We start from the raw sequence: 20582 nt of genomic DNA on the forward strand, positions 1-20582 counted from the left end.
AGCCACCAAACCCAATTGCCACCACCCTTGTCCCTGCAGAAACAGCTCCTTTTTTTACCTTAATGGGGCATAGCGAAGAAGGGGCAATCCATCGTTCCTGGTGGGAGCAGGGCCCCAGGGAGCAGCTGCTGTTTCTGTCTTCATTACAGACCAGCCGATGGAATGATGGCTTTCATAAAACCAGAGGGAAAGGTTTTTTCATCATTAGCAGCCGGTGACAGCGAGTGCCCAACGAGCTGTGGCTGAAATACAGCTCGGGAAGAGCGAGGCCGCAGCTCCAGCAGAGAGGGGACCGCAGGGAGGAAGGTGACCAGGCACCGAAGAATTCAAAGCAGCTCTGGATGGATGAGCAACCAAGCTGGTGGCCAGCCCGGCTGTGTGCCCTGGGGCCAGGCTGGTTGCTGCAGGGAAGCGGGGAAGCCAGATGCTCGGAGCTGCACAGCAATAACCTTGCAGAAGGCTGTCTTTCCCTTACTTTTTAGAGATACGAATTTATCAGATGCACAAATTTATCAGATGCTTTCCAGTTTGGTTTGGTTTCAGGATTGGGTTTTTTTGCACACAGTCACCACACCACCATGGACAGCAAGCGGGGAGGGAAAGGAATAGGCAGCTGTGGGACGTTGCTGATGGCCTGGGGGCTCCCGCTTTGCTGGGAAGCTGCTCTGGTGCGGAGCCCCTGCCCGAGCAGGGGACATGGACCCACCGCGGCCCCCCACACCGCGGGCACAGGAGGCTGCCGAGCTGCAGCTTGTGCCCCCTGCGCCTGGGGCACTGCCACCGCTCGAGGCCACCCTGCCCTCCAGGACAGCACCGCGGAGCATGGGGACAAGGAGCTGACCCCCAGGGACACCCCTGCCACAGGCTGACCCCACAGCCCAGAGGGGACGTGCACACCCAGAGCCCTTCCCAAGCGCCGTTCCTGATTTTAATTTGCACTATCCCCCTTTTTATTATTTATTGGTAAAACGTAATTACCGCATCCTTCACAAACCTTAATTAAAGATGAAAAACAGTCCTGACAAGTCAATTAGATTTTTTTTTCCCCTTGGTCTCCATTAAATTAAGACTCAAGTGTTACTGGAAGTGTCTAATATCACAACAGATTAAACTGAAGGCTGCTTTGTAATAAATAAACCACTGAAGACAAGGCAGGAGCTTTCTTCTCCAGAAGGCTTTTCTTACAATAGGGTTTCATTTTCCAGCTGGAAAATGCACTGAAAAAGTTTCTTCTTCCTCTGTAACACCTTTTCCAGCAATGGAAAACGTCCATCAGAAGTGTCGCAAGAAGTTGTGGGCATCCAGGTTGGCTGGCAGGTCTTGCCCGGTCCAACATCTCACCGTGCCGTTATTAGGAGGAAACCCACAGCAAAGCTCTGCAAGCACGAGGCAATGCAGTCTCCTCTGCGCGGTGATGGGCAAACACGGCTCCTCTGGGCCATGAAGGTTTTGCAGTCCTGGAATTTAACCCTGCAAATGTGCTCCCCCAAAATGCCCTTGAAAAGCAAGATACAGCCGATATGGAGGACTTTTCTCCAAGCTGCCTGGTGGGTACCTGCATCACGGCTCCCTCCGTCACAGCTCCCGGACCAGAGCCAGCGAAAGAAAGCCAGAGGCCATCACAAATTTGGAACATTTATTTATGCAATCGATTTTCTTAAAAGGAAAGAAAGCCAAAAATAATAATAAAAAAAACAGTTCACAACAGCTGGATGTGCGTGGTACAATCCACATCGGACGTGTCCCTCCCCTGGTCCCACCGCACCGTCCCCCTCCACGGCAGAGCTGCCTCGTGGTACCGGTCCCTTTGGCAGCAGCTCTTGGATGCTGCCAGCTTTCGGGGTCACTTTTTCTGCATATAGACAAAATCGTTCCAATTTGGTGTTTTTTCTCGGGTTTTAATTTTTTTCCTTTTTTGTTGTTTTGTTTTTATTAAAAAGAAAAAAAAAAAAGCACCACTCCAATCTGTAATACCAATAAACATTATCCATCTTAAGAACAGTATTTATATTTTTTATATATATTTCTATATATATTTCTATGTACAGGATGTCCTTGCCTCATGTCATATAAGCATCTCAATAGGAGTTGGAGATCGCTTGGTTTTTATAGCACTTCGATTTCAAAGTCTGCCCTTCAGAAGAGATGCCCTAAAAACCCAGAGACATCCAGCAAGGAGGTATCAAAAAAAAAAAAAAAAAGAAAAAAAAAATCTCGCTTTTAAAACATATCTACAACTCCTCCAGTCTCTGTTGTCTCATTAGGAGTAAATGGGGTTTCAATTTTCCTTTTCTTTCTTTACTTTCTGGCAACACTTTCCCCACAAAGCACTGGGGGATGCTCCCTCCTCTGGGCTGGAGGGAGGATGAGGGCAGCCCAGGCTCCTGGCAGGTCTGGGATGAAGCAGCATCGTCCTGCCAGCCCCCAGGCACTGGGGCTGAACTGTGCCACCACCATCCCATCCCCAGGAATTTCAGAGGTTCAGCTCAGCCATTTTCATACAAAACCAAACAATTTCTGCACCCTGGGACCTCTCTGCACCCACCACACAGCACCTTCCCTGTGGCATCCCGGGAGAGCGTGGACACGTCTACAGAGAGATGGGGATTGGGAAAAGGACACTAATTTATTCCAAGTCGAGGCTTGTGATGCGAGTACTGGTGTTACCAGGTACTGGTGTTACCAAGTACTGGTGTAACTGGACCATTTTGCAGGCTCTGGTGGGGTAAAAAGACTATTTGGTCACGAGACAGCATGAGCACATGGCAGGGTTAGACAGCAGAGACAGAAAGAAGGGGAATAATGTTGTATAGCCCTTGGAATAAGTTATTGTCAGGCCGTGTGAATTAATCAGCAAGCACATGGGAACGCCAAGCGTCTGGGCAAAACCCTCCGATGCTGCCGAACTCCTCATCACCACCCCTGGGCGTTTGCAAGGCAGCGGGTGGGACATCCTCCAAGGTGGAGAGAGGGCAGAGATTCACCTTGTTGCTCTCCTCCACCCCAGGAAGGTGGATGGAAAGATCTCCTGGGTTTGCTCAGCCTGGGTGCAGCCGTTTCAGCTGTGGCCCTCGAGCTGCAGATCCGTCCGGCTAAACGGCGTCTTCCAAAGCTTCGAGTCGTGGTATGGATCTGAATGCAACTCCCCGGGGAGAGGGATCCCCAGCCTCCGGGCAGGCACGGCGGGGAAGCTTCCCCTGCCCTGGGGAGATGGGGCTGAAGGATGGGGGGATGAAGGATGGGACGGGATGAAGGATGGGGTTGCCCACGTGCAACCTCCAGTGTATGGAGGACAGTTTCTCATCTGTTCTGCTCCATGCCCCAAAAAAATGACTGTGAAGGGTTCTGCCTGGCCTTCAAGACAGAAGCAACCTCCCCTCGGTTCCTCGAGTCTCCAAGGCAGACCCCAGAGCTGCATCCCTCTGGTTGCACCTTCTCGAGGCCATTTGCAGGGAGAGAAAACCCTGACCACAGCTTGATTACAACCAGGCTCTCCCCGATGAGCAGAAACCCCTGTAATTATCACAATGTCAGCCAGAAAAAGTAACATCTCGCACCCGACCAGAGCAGGATGAAGCCAAAAAGTATCAGGCACCTTCAATCACCATCCCCATACGCTTGTCCCCAGGTGGCACCGGGGGCATGGGGACCTCCCCACAGCTCACCCCATGCCAATGCCATCACCAAAACTGACCGTCCCGCTTCACCAACCCCAGCAAAAGCCAAGCAGCATCGATGGGCAACTGCCTGGTGGAGAATTCCGGGAGGCATAGGGGATGGACCCGAATTTTGAGGATTTTGTTTCTGGGCACCAAAGGTGTCTCACGTGCAGCGATTCACAAGGGAGGGGTTAAAAACAGACCCGTGGGCTGGTGCCTTTGGGTCAGCCCAGGAGGAATTAATTGCTACAGATGGAGGAGACGGTGCGGAGATACAGGGGAACCATTGCTTGGGAAGCTTTGCAAAGGCACCAGGAGGGATCCGGGTCGGTCCCTGCAGAGGGACATCACGTGCCCAGTGCCCTCCACATCCCACCACCATCCCACGTCCCCCCTCTGTCCAGGGCTGGATACACAAAGGGTCGCAAGTCACAGAACTAAAAAAAGCAAAGATCAAACTCATGGTGCGAACGGGCAGAAACTCAAGAGCTCCTCTCAGGGTCTTTGCTGCGTGTCCCCACCAAGGGCAAAACCTGCCGGCAGCCGTCTGGGCTCCTCAGAAGAGCAGCTTCGACTCCACACACAATTAAAAAAGCAACGTCTCTTCTCCAAATATCCATCCTTCCCTGCTGGAAAACGGCTTTGGCTCCTTCTGTCCACCTCCTCCCCTCCCTGGCCTCCTCTCCAGCTGCTTTAGAGACGCCCAGGCAGCACCGTGGGGCCGCATCCTGCACACCAACCCCACGACCGTGACTCAAACCGATGCCGGGACGGGACAAGCCGTGGCATCCAACCTGCGGCCGCTCAGATGTGCTCGGGGCAGGAAGAAAAGATGGAGAGCGGAGGGTGAAGATGGGGAGCGGCCGAAACGTCCCCGCATCCTTTCATTTTTCTTGATCTGATGGGTTTTCTCGTCGGGTCCTTTGCTGTTTCCCCACCTCACCTTCAGCACTAACGCAACGTCCGAGTGCGAAACGCACGGTTGGCATGACCCCTGCGCAAGCCCTTGCCGCCGCTCTCTTGGCGAGATGCTATCTGGTCTCCAGGGACTCCAGATATTCCAGTGCTATGTCGTAGCAGAAATGATACTGCTCCTGTTTGGAGAGAGAAAAGAGGGTGTTATGATCCCCAGTAAACTATTTCCCAAAGCTATCCCTTTTTAAGGCAAAATAAGTTTCAATAGCCCTAAGGAAAAGCCTACGAGGGGCTCTATGAGAAGAACACACACGTCACCCCTCGCTGGGGCCTGCGTCCCTCTCCTGTCCCCCGTGACAGTCCTGCCGAAGCAACAGCCGGGAGAAACTCCACTTTCGGTAAACGGCACCCGTGGCTGGGGAAGGGGCTGAGCCATCCCCTGGACCCAGACACACCGCACGCGCCGAATTTCCTGCACTGGGGGGGCACGCGGCACCTTTGCCTCCCCCGAAGGACGGACAAGGACTGCAGCATCCCCTTACTGTGAAAATATGGTTTATTCACGGCACCAGGGTACAAACCAGGCAGCACCGGTGCGGGGCTCCACCGACCAGCCTCACCCACAGAACCACCACCATCGCCACAGCGATTGACATCTGTCAATCAGATGGTGGCAGAGCCATGGGAGCGATGCAGTCTGGGGTCAGAGGTGTCCAAAATAAAACCATGGGCATGAAATCAAGAAGTGTTTTTATTTTTTAGTTCAGCAGAGGCTGCAAACAGGGAGCGTGCCCAGGCGAGTGCCGTGGCCGCGCTGCATCCGTTGTCCGGAGACGCCCTGCCCCGCCTGCCAGGACGTTTCTCATCACAAATTCTCCTGCTGCAGGTAAAAAAATGCCGTTTTCCATCCCTGGCAGGGTTTTGGTCTGGGTGTTTGCTTTGCGTGGGAGGAGAGGCATGAAGGGAAGTCCTAGGAGCTTTCACTTCCAAAAATCCAAATTTTCCAAGGGAAATGCCAAACAAATGAGCACTTTGGTGCTCGGGTCAAAGTCTGACCCATCTGCAATGGCCAGGCCAGAGCCAAAGGGTGCAAGAGGGAAAGCTCCTCTCCCAGCCCACGGCAAGAGCGGGCTCGCTCTCCCATCCTTTCCCTTTCCTGAGACAGCTACAGATGGTGTCAGCATCTTCCCACCCTTTGCTCCCCAGCTGTGCAAACGGAAAGTCCAGCCTGGCTGACTCCTGGTTTTACAGCAAAAATCACTGAAATTGGGCTTGCGAAGGCAGGCTTATCCATCCTTGTTCTCCTTTACATGACCTGTTCTTGTGCTCTCCTGTCCTGTCCACAGAAAACTACAGGTGAGCTCGGACCTTGGAAGTGCCCATCCCCACGAGATGTTCCTCCTTCAAGCATCCAACAAGCAAAACCAGCCAGAGTGGGGAAAAAAAGACCCCCAAATCGGGTTTCTGATGCTGCTGTGAGCCCTGGGAGCATTCCAAGTGTGACAGCAGGGAGGGAAAGGGGAGAGCTCGTCTCCCGAAATCCTCATCGGCAGCTTGAGCACCGGCATGGAAATCCTGTTATCCCCTGCACGGGTGGGTGGCTGCTTGGGGACCCCAGGTGGGAGCAGGCAGCAGGGGAGAAGGGCTTCAAAGCGAGGAGGCTACGACAGCTTTAGATTAAAAGCACATAATGCTTTTTGGATTAAGAAAAGGGATTGTTACCATTTATCATCACATAAAAATAAACCCCACAGGCAAACAGAGGGGGAAGATGCACGGGCAGCGGGAAACTGCTACGCATCGGCTGCTCTCTGCTGGGCTGCGGCTCTTTACACCAGGCGAGGATCCGGCCTCCCAGTGACTCCGGTAGATTGGGATTCCCAGAATAGACGGTTTAGGTTCATTTGAGGCTGGAGGATGCTCATGTCCTGATGTGAAATGTTGCCTTTCTTAATACCTTTGCAATTTAGCCCAATGGGTCTGGTGGCTTCATGCTTGTCACATCATCTTTCCATTATCTGCATCCCTCCCCCTGCTCCCCGTCCCCTCCCTCACCTTCTACTCCATTTCAATTCCTAATGCAAATCACATCCCCTCCTCAAAACCATTTCATTTTGCAACTTAGGGATTTTGTAATCTAAAGAGGGTAAACATTTCCAGCTGACTTGCTTTTAAAACATCACTAGGCACCTGGACTCCTCCACCACGGGGATGGACACGTGCCGGCTCCATCCCCTGTCCTGTTATCCAGGGCCTGAAATAGGGCACGGGCTTTTCACCCTGACCTGCTGCCACCTCCAGCCTCCCTGTCATGAAACGCAGCTTCATCGCTGTCCCCAGCAGCTTGTCCAACAATTAATTTCACTCAAAACGCAGTTCCCTTTTATATTTCCAACAGGAATTTGTCTGACTCCACCTCAGAGCTGCTCCTGGCGCCGCAAACCCACCGAAGAACTGCAGTTACATCCTGTGAATTAATGTGAACCTGCCTTATTACTCCTGGGAAGGATTTCCAACAAGCTGAACACCGACGCCACGGGCATATCGGCACGGCAAGAGCTTTCAAGAGCTGCCTCACTGCCCTGTCCAGCCCAGCCCATGGCACGGTGCTGGCACGCTCACCAAGACATGCTCTGCACGAGGATGCCCACGCTACTAATCAGGATTTGGGATGGGAAAGGAGTTTTTTTGGGAGCTGAGCATCCCTCAGCACCTCTCCTCCCTGCCGGCAGTGTCTGGTGCTTACCAAGGTCTCTACCATATTTGGCTTGTAGTTGCGGAGGGTCTTTGCAGCATAGAAAACATCTGCCATGTTGTGACACTTGATCATCTCCAGGATCATGGTGGAGGCACAGAAGGTGCCGCTCCGGCCCCCTCCGTTCCTGGTGGGAGAAACACATGTGTTGGAGGTGAAAAGATGGCATTAGAGCATCTTCCTGCTCCCTCTAATTCCCCCTTTCTCTATCCATCCCAGATGTCCTAGAGCAGGGGTTCATACGCCAGAGTCCCCCCAGACTGGGGGACCTGAACCAGACCCACATGGTGGCAGGAGCTGTGATCCTGCCCTCCGGTCCTCACAAGAGCCACAACAGAGCATGAAAACACCTTTTTGGACCATCAGGGCTCGATCTTGGACAGCTGGGCTCAGTTTCCAGCCCTGCCATGGACAGACTCCTCATGTGACCTTGGGGAAGCCACTGTGTCCCTCTGCCACCCTCTTCCCATCTGCAAGGTGACCCTGGGCTGATGACCTGGTGGGCAGTGCTGGCTGGAGGAACCATCCCACGTTTCACCCAGCTCGCTGGATACCTCCCCCCATCCTGGCCTGCAACCATCCCACACCACCACGTCTGAGCCCTGGCAGCACAGGGGAGCGGGGAGAGGAAGCGAGAACATGACGCCAGTGTTTCATAAAGCGTGTTCTCAAATTATCCTTGGGCTAATGAAGACGGACGAGGCTGTAATTAATTTTTGATTAAAGGCTCGCCTGCTGTCTCTACCAATCTGCAAATGTGCTAGGTCCCATCCAAGGAGAGCGTGCATGGGTGTTTGTGGGAGCCAAACGCAGCTGGGAGGAGGGGGATGGAGAGCACGTCCGCCTCGATGAGAAGCAGGCAGTGGGAGATGCACGGCTCCTGTTGCATCCCTTTGGAGCCTGTTACATGCCCGGGACACGGTGACAGGGCTGGGACCTCTGCCAAGCCCTGCTGCAAGGCAGGGGACCAGTGTGAACGGCAGGGTTGCTGCTAGCAGGCGTCACCCTCGCTGAGCATCCATCTCATGGAGGAGGTTTGATGTGGTGACCACGAAGTGCCTCACCCAAATCTCATGCTGTGGGGGAGAGAGCACCATCTGGGGACAAAGTCACCCTGGTGAGGGCTTTTTAGAGGATTTCCAGGCAGAACTGGACACGTGAGCTGATGGCATCTTCCCCCACGCCAGAGCCCGCTCCTCTCCAGCTGACACTCACAGGCAGTGCACCACAGTCCTGCCATCGCCGCTCTCCTTCTGCCACCTCTCCACTTGGGCCAGGAGGTGCAAGAAGGACTTCTTGGAATCTGGGGTGTCTCGGTACGCCGACCACCGCAGGTACTGGAAATGCCGGACCATCAGGTGCCCCTCCTGCAACTAGAAAAGCAAACATCATCAGCTTGAACCCGTGGGCTGCCCTCATTTGCCTCTGCTGGACGTTTGATGGAGGGCAAGAGGGGTTTGCCACGCATTAATAGCAGCAGAAGAGAGGAAAACCCTTTCCTGGTGCTTTAAGATGGATGGTTCGGCCCTCTCCTCCGCAGCTCACACTGGTCCCACCACCCCATCCCACCTGGGGGAAGCTCCGCTGATGTGGTTTATCCTAACTCACAGCGTCTCGGACTGTCTGTGTATCTCACAAAACCTGTTATCAGCCCTCTGAGCCTCCCCCAGGCTTCTCCATCAGGTCCTTGCCTTACACGCAGAAGATCCCAGGGGATGTGTTTTGTTGTGTTCGCTGCAAACCGGGAGGCTGATGAGAAGCTGCCACCCACGGAGGCAGGGAGCAGTGGAAGTGCGCCTTAAGACCCTGGTAATCTGGTTAGTTTTGAAGACTAATCTGGTTAGCAGGCTCCAGGAGGAAGATTACATCCACAAAGCTAAACAAGGCCAGGCTTCAGCCAGGCAGACGTGGGGCTCTTGCTCAGAAGCACTCAGGGCATCGGGAGTACCTGATGGGATGGAACCACGGGTCACGCATCTCGGGGCTCAGCGGCACGTGTTTGGGGAGCGCGCATCAGAGGAGAAAGGGGGGATCCGACGCAGATGGGGGATCCCCAGCTCTGGAGGGATCCATCCACCTGATTTCAGATGCCTGATGCACAGGGCGAGGACCAGACCTCTCCAACCAGCGGGACTGGGTATTCCTGTGGCTCTGCAGGGACCCCCCAGCCTGGGAGCTGGGTGTTGGGAGCATTTGGTGCCCACTCCAACCAGCACATCCCAAACACACAGGGGCTTTTCTGAACCTTTTCGGGAGCTCCAGTGTGGGTTGGCAACAGGGCTGGGATGGGCTGACGTCCTCAGGTTCGAGCTTTTGCTTCCAGCTGGAAGCCAGGAAGGCAGAGGGGGAAGATGAAACAAATGAGCGGAGTTAAAACAAGAGAAAACTCCTCTGACAGCCCAGGAAGGAAAGCTTTGGGATCTGTTTCGAAGCTCAGGTGAAAGCTCTGTCTCGCTCTGGAGGGCTTGTGACACCCCCCAACGCCTGGCTCCCCTCCAGTGGCAAGGCTTGGCAAGGAGCGGCTCCATGCATTTACCAGCACTCCTCCAGCGATCTGCTCCCGGGGGAAATCTCTTCTTAGATCCAGAGATTTCAATCACACCGCATTTTAATTTAGCATGGGATATATTCTACCACCTGAGAGCAAAGCACATTTGGTGAAGGATTTTGTGCTGACACCCAGGCAATGCCAGATGCTCCCATGGGGAGCGCGAACCAAAACCCTCTTTGTGTTAAGAGTCCAGATAATCAGGATTTATCTCCTCCGACCCAGCTCCCATGCCAAAGCACCCTTCCCAGCCGGGCCATCAGCCAGGCCACATGCTCCCTTCCAAGCTCCCTAATTCCCATCTGCCCGATGACCTCCACTGGGGCATTGGCCTCAGCCTCTAAGCAGCTCTTGGGAGATTTAAAGACCTCAGGGATGCCACCTCTTCATGGCCGGCTTTTGTAGTTAAATTGGCTTTTTCTTCCACGTGCGGTTCTGCACCCATGCAGGCTGTTCATCGCAGTCCCTGTCCCTTCCCAGTTTCACTGCGTTTCTCTTCATTTAAAGGCAAGCTGAACCAGCCAAGCGCCAATGCAACAAGGACAACAGGTGAAAACCTGTGTGGATCTTCTCACCCTGCAGGAAAAGGGCTCTGCTGGTCCCAGGGGAGCCGCCATGCCCATGCAGGGCGTCTCCATCCTGTGATATACGCGTGGCAGGGCAGAGATGGACCTCCAGGCTGGATGAGAAAGGTCTTCCTACAGAGTTATCTAAAACCTTGCAAGGAGTTGTGAACTCCAGAAAGGTTGGATGGAGCCAACGTCACTTTGACAGGCTCCTCTCTGCCAGGAGAGGAGCTGGGCCTGCATCCTCTGGAGGAGCTGGATTAGGCTGAAGAAGACACCAGCATCTACAGCACCATTCAGTTATTTTATATAGAGAACTACCTGGCCAGGCAATGCCAAGCTCTAGGACTATGTGGCCTCGCTAGATACATCATCCTTCTGCTCCCCAAAGGAGGTCTTCACCCATGTAAAGAAGCTCTCAGCGATGCCCCAGCCCTTCCCCAAAGCAGCAGCTAACAAAAGCAATTCACCCCCTGCCCACGAGCTCACCCAACCTGGACCTCTGCACTGGGAGATGCCTGGGGGGCACCTGGGCACACACACGGCACATATGAAGCCCACCCTGACCACCCTTCGCTGGCATGGAGCCAGAGGAGAGACCCTCACCCGTGTGATGTTCTGGACTCGGAAGAGACGGGACACGATGTCCTCATCCGCCGCTCCGGAAACATACTCCACCTCCATCGGGCCGTACTGCTGGAGCCCCGGCTCAGGCCAGTACTGCAAACAGGGCTGTGGAGAGAAGAGGCACAGCTCGCTGTGACCACGGGCATGCGCTGGGACACGGTGAGAGGGCATCACAGGCAACACCGAGTGGAATGGAGTGGTTGGCACTGGATACCGAGAGGGGCTGCTGGCACAGGGGGTGGCCCCAAGATGGGACGCTGGACCCACGATGCCGTTACTCATGCAAGACGGCACATTGCTGGGTGGCCTCAGCTTATTAAGGGAGGAAAGCTGAAGGGTCAGGTCCACCCCCTTGGCACCCACGTAGCCCTCCCCACGCTGCACATACACAACAGCTGATGCTGCTGACGATGGGCTTTGCCCATCCAGAAGAAGGCAGGATTGTCCCTGCCTCAGCCCCAGCAAGCACAGGCCTGATCCTGCACCATGATGGAGCAGGGCTTGGCTGCTCCAAGCCTGCTTTCAAACCCCACCAGCTTCAGAAGCAGCTCTGCCATCAATAGCAACAGCAACGTGGGATGACGGTCCCCCTTGCCCCATGGCCAAGACATCCCTCCAAGTCAAAGCGATCCCAGCTTGCAGCTCAGGTAAGGGCTGGGGAGCGACTTCTGCTCCCCGCCACACGTCCGGCACGGCACTGATGGATGGCTCGGTCCAAGGGTCACGGATGCGAATGTTTTACACCGCGACAGCTGGGAAACCAGCATCGACACAAAATATATGGTGTTTGTCACCGCACTTTAACAGGGCATTTAGCATTTCAGGCCATCTAACGGCTTGGGCCTAACTGCATGGCAAACGTATTTGAGACATAATTGGTTATTAATAGGGGCTATAAATCTCCAAGATCTCTAAGCCTTCTAGACTCAGAGCTATAATTTGGATATTAAAACTTCCTTCGGCAAGACGAAGTTCAAGTGAGGGATATACCCTCTAAGTCACCTTTCAGAGCTGCCTGCTGTAAAGGTTGATTTATTACCTGTTGGTCCTAAACTGGTAAACATTTAAGATCCAGCTAAATATTGTAACACAGACATCCCTAAAGAATAGACGTCTAGAGAGAGAGGCACAACTGAGTAATGAAGAAAAATGGTAGAGTCCCCGTTGGCTGGTGCCGGGGGACAGCGGCCGCCGCAGGGGACAGGGACCTGGGGGAGGATGGCACAGGAGCGGGCAGCTCCTGCGAGGCTGTAGGGCATTTCTGGACCATGGACTGAAAGAACAGGTTGAGACAGAGAAATAAAATTGGTTTTGCTGCCTCCTTCCCTGCCATGGTCCACTGCAGCTGGGTTCAGGTGATAGCTGCTGTGTGTGCTGCAGACGGGAGGTGCCGGATGGTCACAGTGAAGGGACAGGAAGATGGTGGCACTGCTGCAGCGCTGGGTTGGCGAAGGGGCACTTGGTCCCCGGCAGGTAGCTCAGGGCATGTCAGGGTAAATGTGAATCAAGGTGAAAAATGCACGCGGGAGCGTCAGTCGCCCTCCCCCAGCTGGACCTGCCCACTGCTCGGGCAAGAGAGCTGCTCTCCTCCGTAGCCACACTTGCAGGCAAAGCCCTGCATCCTCCAGGCTTCAACACCTCTGCACACAGAGGGAAGCCAGGCAGGGCCGTCCCGTCGGGAGCAAAGCCCGCAAGCCTTGCAGCAGTCACTGCTGCCAGCCAGGGCTCCATGCGGCAATGTGCCCAGCCCAGTCCTTGTGGTGGGACCGCAGAGCCTGCCCACCCATGCCAGAGCCACCCTGGGGTGCTGGCTCTGCACCAGCAGCCTCTGCTCTGGACGCGCAGAGGCAAGAGGCACCATGAGAACTCGATTCTCACATTTTCAGTTGAAAATACCCTTCATGCCTCCGCTCAGAGCATTTCCAGAGGAGTCCATGAATGGCTGCTCACTATCTCATGGGCCGCAGACCACAGCTAAAGCCTTTGTTCTCATTCCTGTTTTCATATGGTCACACTTGCATGACGGACTTCAGTAAAGCCAACACACTCAGTATGTTACTTCTAGGAGCTACTGGGAAGAGAAGCGTTGATTCCTACAGGAGCTAAATCAAACCTTTCCTTTACTGAAAAAGCCACACAGTCCTGGAGAGAGGGAGTAATTTTAAAGGTTGATAGAACATCACTGAGTTTCCTGGGTTTGGTGCTAAAGGTTCACTATTAAAGAAAATTAAGTGCTCTCCAGCCACTCCGCTCCCAATTCAGACTTGTGCCTGGCGTTTCTCCCTCCCAGGTGCAGAATCCGACGTTTGCTCTTGCTCTATTTCATGCCATTGTTGATTGCCCAGTGATGATCGTCCAGTCTATCTAGATCCCTCTGCAAGGCCTCTCGGCCCTCAAGACAGCCAACAGCACCTCCCATTTGCTATCAGCAGCAAACTTGCTAATGGTGCATTCCACTCCTGCATCCAGATCGTTGATGCAAACACTGAACGGAACCGGCCCTAGCACTGAGCCCTGAGGAGCACCGCTGGTGACCGGTCCCCTGCCAGATGGAGCTCCATTCACTACAACCCTCGGAGCCCTGCTGTCCAGCCAGTTCTTCACCCACTGCACCCTGTACCTGCTCATCTCACACTTGGACAACTTGGCCAGAAGGATGCTTGGGAGGGACAGTGTTGGGCCCCTCACTACAAGAAGGACATTGAGGTGGTGGAGCGTGTCCAAAGAAGGGTGACGAAGTTGGTGAAGGGTCTAGAGCACAAGTCTTAGGAGGAGCGGCTGGGGGAGCTGGGGTTGTTTAGTCTGAAGAAGAGGAGGCTGAGGGGAGCCCTCATCGCTCTTTACAACTACCTGAAAGGAGGCTGGAGCCGGGGGGGTCGGTCTCTTCTCCCCGGTAACAAGCAATAGGACAAGAGGAAATGGCCTCAGGCTGCGCCAGGGCAGGTTTGGGTTGGATATTAGGAAAAACTTCTTCACCCAAAGGGCTGTCAGGCCCTGGCCCAGGCTGCCCAGGGCAGGGGCTGAGTCTCCATGCCTGGAGGGATTTAAAAGACAGGTAGACGTGGTGCTTGAGGACATGGTTTAGTGGTGAACTTGGCAGTGCTGGGTTAACGGTTGGACTCGATGATCTTAAGGGTCTTTTCCAACCTTAATGATTCTGTGATTCTGTGAAATCCAGAAAAACCACACCCACTGTCTTGTCTTCAGCCACGAGGCAGGTGAGCTTATCAAAGAAGGATAAAAGAGCAGATCCCTTGGGCCTTGCCCTTGGGAAACCCATCCTGACTGTGCCTGATGATTGCATTATTCTTTAAATGCCCTTCAGTAGCACCCAGCGCAATCTCCTCCATCATTTTCCCAGGTACTGAGGTCAGACCAACAGCTCTGCAGTTTCCTGGGTCCTCCCTCGCACCCTTCTTGGCGATGGCAATACCATTGGCCAGCTTCCAGTCAGCAGGGACCTCCCCAGACTCCCAAGGCCTCGGCTAGATGATCGAGAGGGGGCCTGCCATAACATCCACGAGCTCCTTCGGTACTTGTGGATGAAGCCCATCGGGCCCCATGGACTTAGGAACTTCCAGCTGAGGCAACTGGTCCCTTACAATTTCTCTGTCCACAAATGGAAAGTCACTCTTCCCGCAGTCGTGCTCCTCCGACTCAGAGGACCGGGCTGATAGCTTGGCAAGTTGAGAGAACATCATGGAGTTTCCTGGTTTGGCTTCTCAAGGTTCTGTAGCAGAGAAAAGCAGAGGAAGCCAACCCAAGAAAGGGGTGGGGCGGCAGAGCACCACTTGATTTCATTTGCAAAATACATTTAGCTGGCGCTGCACTTATGCTTCATCTTATGGAGCAGCACGCAGAGCCTGCTGCCAGCTGAGAGCATCACCTGGGTACATGGACAGCCGCAGCAGAAGCAGCGCTCCTGAAATCACAGAGCGGGGGTTATTCCATAGAAGAGGGCATGGGCATTTCTGCACGGGGGCAAGGGGCCCAAGGGAAGAACTTCAGGTCTGGGGCACTTTGATGCCCAGCGCTGCAGCCTTCCCCGTCCCTCCCTGGGGACCAGCTCCCAGGGGCAACGGGACGCAGCACTGCCCTAGCAGGATTTGCCCAAAGGCAACTACGCTTGGATTCACGTCTTGGCTCAAAACAGCTCTCTCCAGGAAAAGAAACCAGGGCTTTCCAGCAATTTCTTCCATCGTCCGCTTCCTGTTGCCAGGAGACAGGCGCCGCGCTGTGATGTCACCGTGATGCAACACAGGCGTCACCGTGACGTTGCAGAACTCCCCAGGCAGCCGGCACCACGGCCCTTCATTCTGCTGAGCGGCAGGACCAAGCCCGGCTGCTCGGGGAAAGGGCCACAGCTGGAAGTTGCAGCCAAGCTGTGAAAAAAGTACTTAAAATGGAGCCGCCATCACCAGAGACATCTGGGGCTTCCAACCCGGAGGAGCCGGATCGGCGGGCAGCTTCAACTTCTCCCGGCCAGCCAGGAGGTGAGGCGGCAGCCGCTGGGGATGCTGCCACCAGACCTCGCGCAGAAGAAAACGCCCTTCAAGGTTTGCCCGATGAATCCCCGGCCCCCACCCTGCGATTTGGTTTCTCGGAGAGCTGTGCCAACACCAACCAGGCTTCAGCCCGCCTCTTCCTCGAGAACCTCGGGGAGATCACTGGCAGCCATCGCTTCCGGTCCATCTGGTGGGGCAACGATGGCAACTGCGTCGTCATCGCAGAAAAACTCTTCAGCGAGGAAGTGCTGGGGAGGAGGGGACCCCTGGCGATCTTTGGAGTGGAGTCCATGAGAGGCTTCATTCTCCAGCTCAACCTCCACGGCTTCTGCAAAATGGAAGGGAATTCGCTCTTATTTGCCTCCATCGAGGAGCTGCAAGCAGCAGCGGCAGCAGGTTCTGCTCTGGGCAAGGTACGTCGGTTCCTCCGCACGCGAAAGAACCCTCGGGACATTCGGGGGTGAGAGGTTCACGTTCAGATAAAATAAGCCTTTACAAGGTAGGAGACGGGGATGGGAGCAAATCCGTGAAAGGGAAACATAGTCCCATCGGATCGTGCTGCTTCTGTGCTTGCTCTGCATCTGGCTGCACCACAAGTTTAAATCTTCTTGTGGCCTCTGTCTAATGCTGACAAGATACACGTCAGCATCACGTTATTCCCAACATGCCCATTCCACGCTGATGTGCCGGAAAACTGGTGGCATTTGGGTTTCTCCATCGGTTTTTAGGCTTTTTAAAACCCTACACTTCTCTGCTCCCAATTGCCCAAGACACAAGGGCGGTTATTACTTAACAAAACCCCATCCAAACATTTGATTCAGCCTCCACTTGAGGTTCAAAATGCCCCAGAGAGTCCTTTTTAATGCCCACGTTTGTCTCTGCTGATGCAGATGCTTAGTTATCGCATCTCTCTCTCCTCCGTGCAATGATGGCAACTAACTCCTCTCCTTTGCCTTCTGTAGCTGCTCTTCTACTACAACCCCTTTTTTAGGAGAGATTACCCCGGCCTCCTCCGCATGTTTATACAAAGTGCTGGTGACAGAAAGGGAGCCCCGGCTGCATCCCCGCTGGGCGCCCAGCCGAAGGAAGACCACGCGAGAAGACGACGACCTCATGCCCAGCCGGCGGTAGGAGCTGCGGAGCAGGAGAACGACACCCAGACATCTGCAACCACCAGCTCCGCACCGACCGAGCCACGGGCTGACACAACCGCCCGCACGGGCGGTGCCGGTCCACCCCCGCCAAAACGGCGCCGCAGCCACAGCCCCGCTGGCATCCAGGAGGCACCTCCTGCTCCATCCACGGCTTCACCGCCCCGTGTCTCACCGCCTGCCCCAAACACTCCCTTCCCACCAGCCACGGGACTCCCCGCACTGCCCTCCGGGCAGACAAATGGAGCTGCTGTGCAGGTCCCCGGGGCTGGCCTGCCTCTGTTCTGCGCTCCATGGTTTGCCATGGCCGCACTGGCCGCGGCTTCTGCCGTTGCCATGTCAGGGCCACCGCACGGCCAAGCTCCAACCCACCGCCACTGCCCAACCTGCACCTGCGGACCAAATACCGCAGCGGCCGGCAACGGGGCTGGACCCCAGCGGGGGCTGCACTAGAAAGAGCAGAGGTCTTAGCTAGCACCTAAGCGTCATAGAGGTAGAAACACATTAGGATAGGAATAAGTCATAAGCCATTGTTTCTTGTTCTCACTAATAAATCTGTTCAAGTTCTCTTGTCCTGTCTCTACAGTCTCATGGTCACTGTCTCGACGCCCGGGGCGGGCCGTTGCCTGCAGGGACATGAAGGGTTTGGCTCCAGCCCGCGAAAGCCAAAGGCCCCAGGCCCTAGCGCTGCACTCAGCAAAACTCAGCAGAAGGCCAACCTGGGGCTTCTCCAGGAGCTGCGCCAGCACCCAGGGCCACTCCAACCAAACCAATCCCTCAGGGCTCTTGCGGAGTCCATGCCCCTGCCTCCCCCAGCTCAGAGCAGGGGCAAGGGGCAGCGGGGCTGCGGGGAGCAGACGAGGGCTTCTCCTGCCCATCCGACACCACAGCTGGGGAGAACTACAGCACTGCAGCTGGCAAAGCCATAAATCTGTCCTGCAGGAGTCACCCGTTGCACCGACCGGAGGAAGAACCTCTCCCATCAGCATTTACTAAGGCCTCCTTTAGAGAAGAGGCTTTCACCAAGGCATTTAAACGAGATGCTCCTTCATGATCCCCTTCCTTTCCACAGAACAGGGAATTTCACGTTCTGGTGAGAGCAGCCCTGTAACTCCTGTGGTGGAGGAGGATCCACCCTTCACAGCCGTGTATGCAAAAACACTGCAGCGCTCATGAGAAATTAGATCGTGAGTCCATAGGTTCACAGTAAACACGCAGCGCTACACGGCACAGTCCGATCGCCAAAAGTGTCCCTAAATCAGGTCCCACGGTAAGAGAGCCGAGTGCGTGATTCCACCTCCCAAGTTAAGCATCCATACGCAGATGAAGAGGACAACAGCCACTTCAACCGGCACCGGGAAGCAGCAGACAAATGTATTTCATCTCATGCCTTGGCCCAATGACCTTAAAATACATATTGCTGAAGCGGTGGCTTGGGTTACGGACGCTGGAGATCTTCAATAGCAGCTGAGAGCTTTCCAGGTCTGCACAAAGGCATTGAGAAGCAGATCAAAGCAGGAACACTGGTTCGAGCAAGGTTCACAGACGGAAACGTAACCGATGAAGTCATCAACGTTAAAAACGCTGATCCAGAGAGGGGGAGGTCACTTGTACCGAACCGGGTGTTGAAGGCTTCTGGGCTTGCAGCACGGTCCCAGCAGAGGACACCCAGATCGTTCCTCCCTTCGGTTCGCTAAGCCAGTGGTCTCCAAAGCGGGGCGTGCAAGACAGTCCGTCGGGATGTGGGAAGGAAATCCTTGGGCTCCTATTTATTTTCATTTGATTTATATATTCTCATACCGAGATGGCATATTCTCAACAGTAAATGACTTCTTTACGATATGTTGCAATGAGGCGGGGAGCAACCATGAAAATCTCTCGTACCATATGGAGATTTGCTGCTTATCTCGCGGCGAAGGGCTTAAAAGAGCTGTGGCACTTAAAGGAGTTTTATTTTACCAAAAGACAAGCGTTGCAAACTTGCTGGTGACCAGCTGCTGTCAGTGGTACGCTACCCAGCAGATCTCGTCCAAAAAAGAAATACGCTTAAGGTGCCCCTTCAAGGTGAAGGTGCTGTTTGACCGACGAGTGAGAACAACTGCTTTTTGAAAGGAACTCGTGCTATGGAGAGAGCGTTTGCTAAAACCCCCAAATGCAACACCTCCCAGTTAGTCTGCAAGCGCAACGGGCTGACGCCAGGCAAGACGGACATTCACCAGCCGAGAAAACCCTTCGCCTAAGCAGTGGATGGGTTGAAAAACAAGTATCGGGGTTTAGTAAGCGCAGCCGACGATGCACTTCTTCCATTTGCACCTACACAGCTGCGTGAGGAATTTTTTTCGGCAGTGACAGCCATTAAATCCCAGTATCAAAATAAACTGGACTTGGAACCAGCCCTTCGGGTGGCTGGATCACCAAGTGCTAAACCAAGAGTTTCAAAACTCATGAAGCGTAGGCAATCACAGAGCCCTCACTATAAAACACTGTTAGTATTATTAATGGTATCTTTTTTTAGCAAGAGCAAAAAGGGGGCATTGTACCATTACCAGATTAACATTTAAAAAAAATTGTTTTCAAATATTGTTCACCTTTATCACCTACTTTTTTAATTTCTACTGCCTGTGTATGGCATATAAGGTACCTAATGTATTAGTACAGGAGAACATACGTATGACTTACAAATAAATAAATACACATACACTGGGGGGATCTACGCTTGAAAGTTTCTTACTCACAAGAGTGTGCAATCAAAGAAACCTCTTAAATAGCAGACAGCAATGGCGAGATGGCCCTTTCCTTCCCCCAACCCTCTCCAGCAAGGCCCTCAGCCACAGTCCAGCTATTGCACTGGTTGTCACAGAGTCATGGAGTCGTTCAGGTTGGAAAAGACCCTTAAGATCATCAAGTCCAACCGCTAACCCAGCACTGCCAAGGCCACCACTAACCCATGGCCCTAAGCACGGCATCTCCCCGGCTTTTAAATACCCCCAGGGATGGGGACTCAGCCCCTGCCCTGGGCAGCCTGTTCCAATGCCTGACAGCCCTTTGGGTGAAGAAGTTTTCCCTAATATCCAACCCAAACCTGCCCAGCACAACTTGAGGCCGTTTCCCCTCGTCCTATCGCTTGTTACTGGGGAGAAGAGACCGACCCCCCCCGGCTCCAGCCTCCTTTCAGGCAGTTGCAGAGAGCGATGAGGGCTCCCCTCAGCCTCCTCCTCTCCAGGCTGAGCCCCCCCAGCTCCCCCAGCCGCTCCTCCCCAGCCTTGTGCTCCAGCCCCTGCCCCAGCCTCGCTGCCCTGCTCTGGCCACGCTGCAGCTCTGTAGAGCCTCTCTACCCTCAAGCAGATCAACACTCCCACCCAACGTGATGGGGAACATCCTGGACTGTTCCCTCTCTGCTGTATTGTATTTCCAGCAGACCTGTGATAAGTTGAAGTCCCCCATGAGAACAAGGGCTATCAATTATGAGACTTCTCCCAGCTGTTTATAGAATATTTCATCTGTCTTCATCCTGGTTGGGCGGTCTACAACAGAATCCCACCATGATACCTGCCTTGTTGGTCTTTCCCCTGATTCTTACCCATAAACAGTTGACCCTTTCATCGCCATCGTCAAGCTCTAGACAGTCAAAACAGTCTCAGCTGCTGATGCTGGAAGGGGCCTCTCCAACGACTCCGGTCACACAAACCTGCTCATTTCAGTGTGTCCATGGGCAGATCGCTTCATTAAACATGAACCTGATCTACGAGTGACTCCTCTGAGTGAGCACACGAGCTGGGAAGCTCTCTGGGGCCAGCTCTGCCTCCTCTCCCAGCAAACCTCCGCAGGGCAAGAGACCTCCCCAGGACATCCCTCG

At 54.2% G+C, this 20582-nt stretch overlaps 2 protein-coding genes across 6 annotated transcripts in view; one reads left to right on the forward strand and one right to left on the reverse strand.

Annotated features, from left to right (window-relative positions):
• Window positions 1-1705: 1705 nt before the first annotated feature.
• PTPRU (protein tyrosine phosphatase receptor type U) overlaps window positions 1706-20582 on the reverse strand; it is a 75707-nt gene continuing 56830 nt past the window's right edge. For 2 of the 5 annotated variants that reach the window (XM_087760837.1, XM_087760836.1), the window contains exons 28-31: window positions 11050-11175; window positions 8545-8702; window positions 7321-7456; window positions 1707-4753 (exon numbers count right to left, since the gene is read on the reverse strand). In XM_087760837.1, the coding sequence (XP_087616963.1) occupies window positions 4691-4753; window positions 7321-7456; window positions 8545-8702; window positions 11050-11175 (483 nt within the window). In that variant the 3' untranslated portion in view covers window positions 1707-4690. Of the gene's footprint in view, window positions 4754-7320; window positions 7457-8544; window positions 8703-9290; window positions 10454-11049; window positions 11176-20582 lie in introns of those variants that run through there. The other 3 variants (XM_087760835.1, XM_087760838.1, XM_087760839.1) reach the window with 3 other exon arrangements.
• LOC148055359 (uncharacterized) lies at window positions 14978-19276 on the forward strand. The gene is made up of 2 exons (XM_087760935.1): window positions 14978-15988; window positions 16538-19276. Exons 1-2 carry the CDS (start codon window positions 15473-15475, stop codon window positions 17177-17179), a joined length of 1158 nt encoding a protein of 385 aa, XP_087617061.1. The 5' UTR covers window positions 14978-15472; the 3' UTR covers window positions 17180-19276.

The sequence above is a fragment of the Nipponia nippon genome, unplaced genomic scaffold (genome assembly GCF_047370975.1).
Source record: "Nipponia nippon isolate SJK-2023a ecotype South Korea unplaced genomic scaffold, ASM4737097v1 scaffold_23, whole genome shotgun sequence".
NCBI classification, from domain to species: Eukaryota; Metazoa; Chordata; class Aves; order Pelecaniformes; family Threskiornithidae; genus Nipponia; species Nipponia nippon.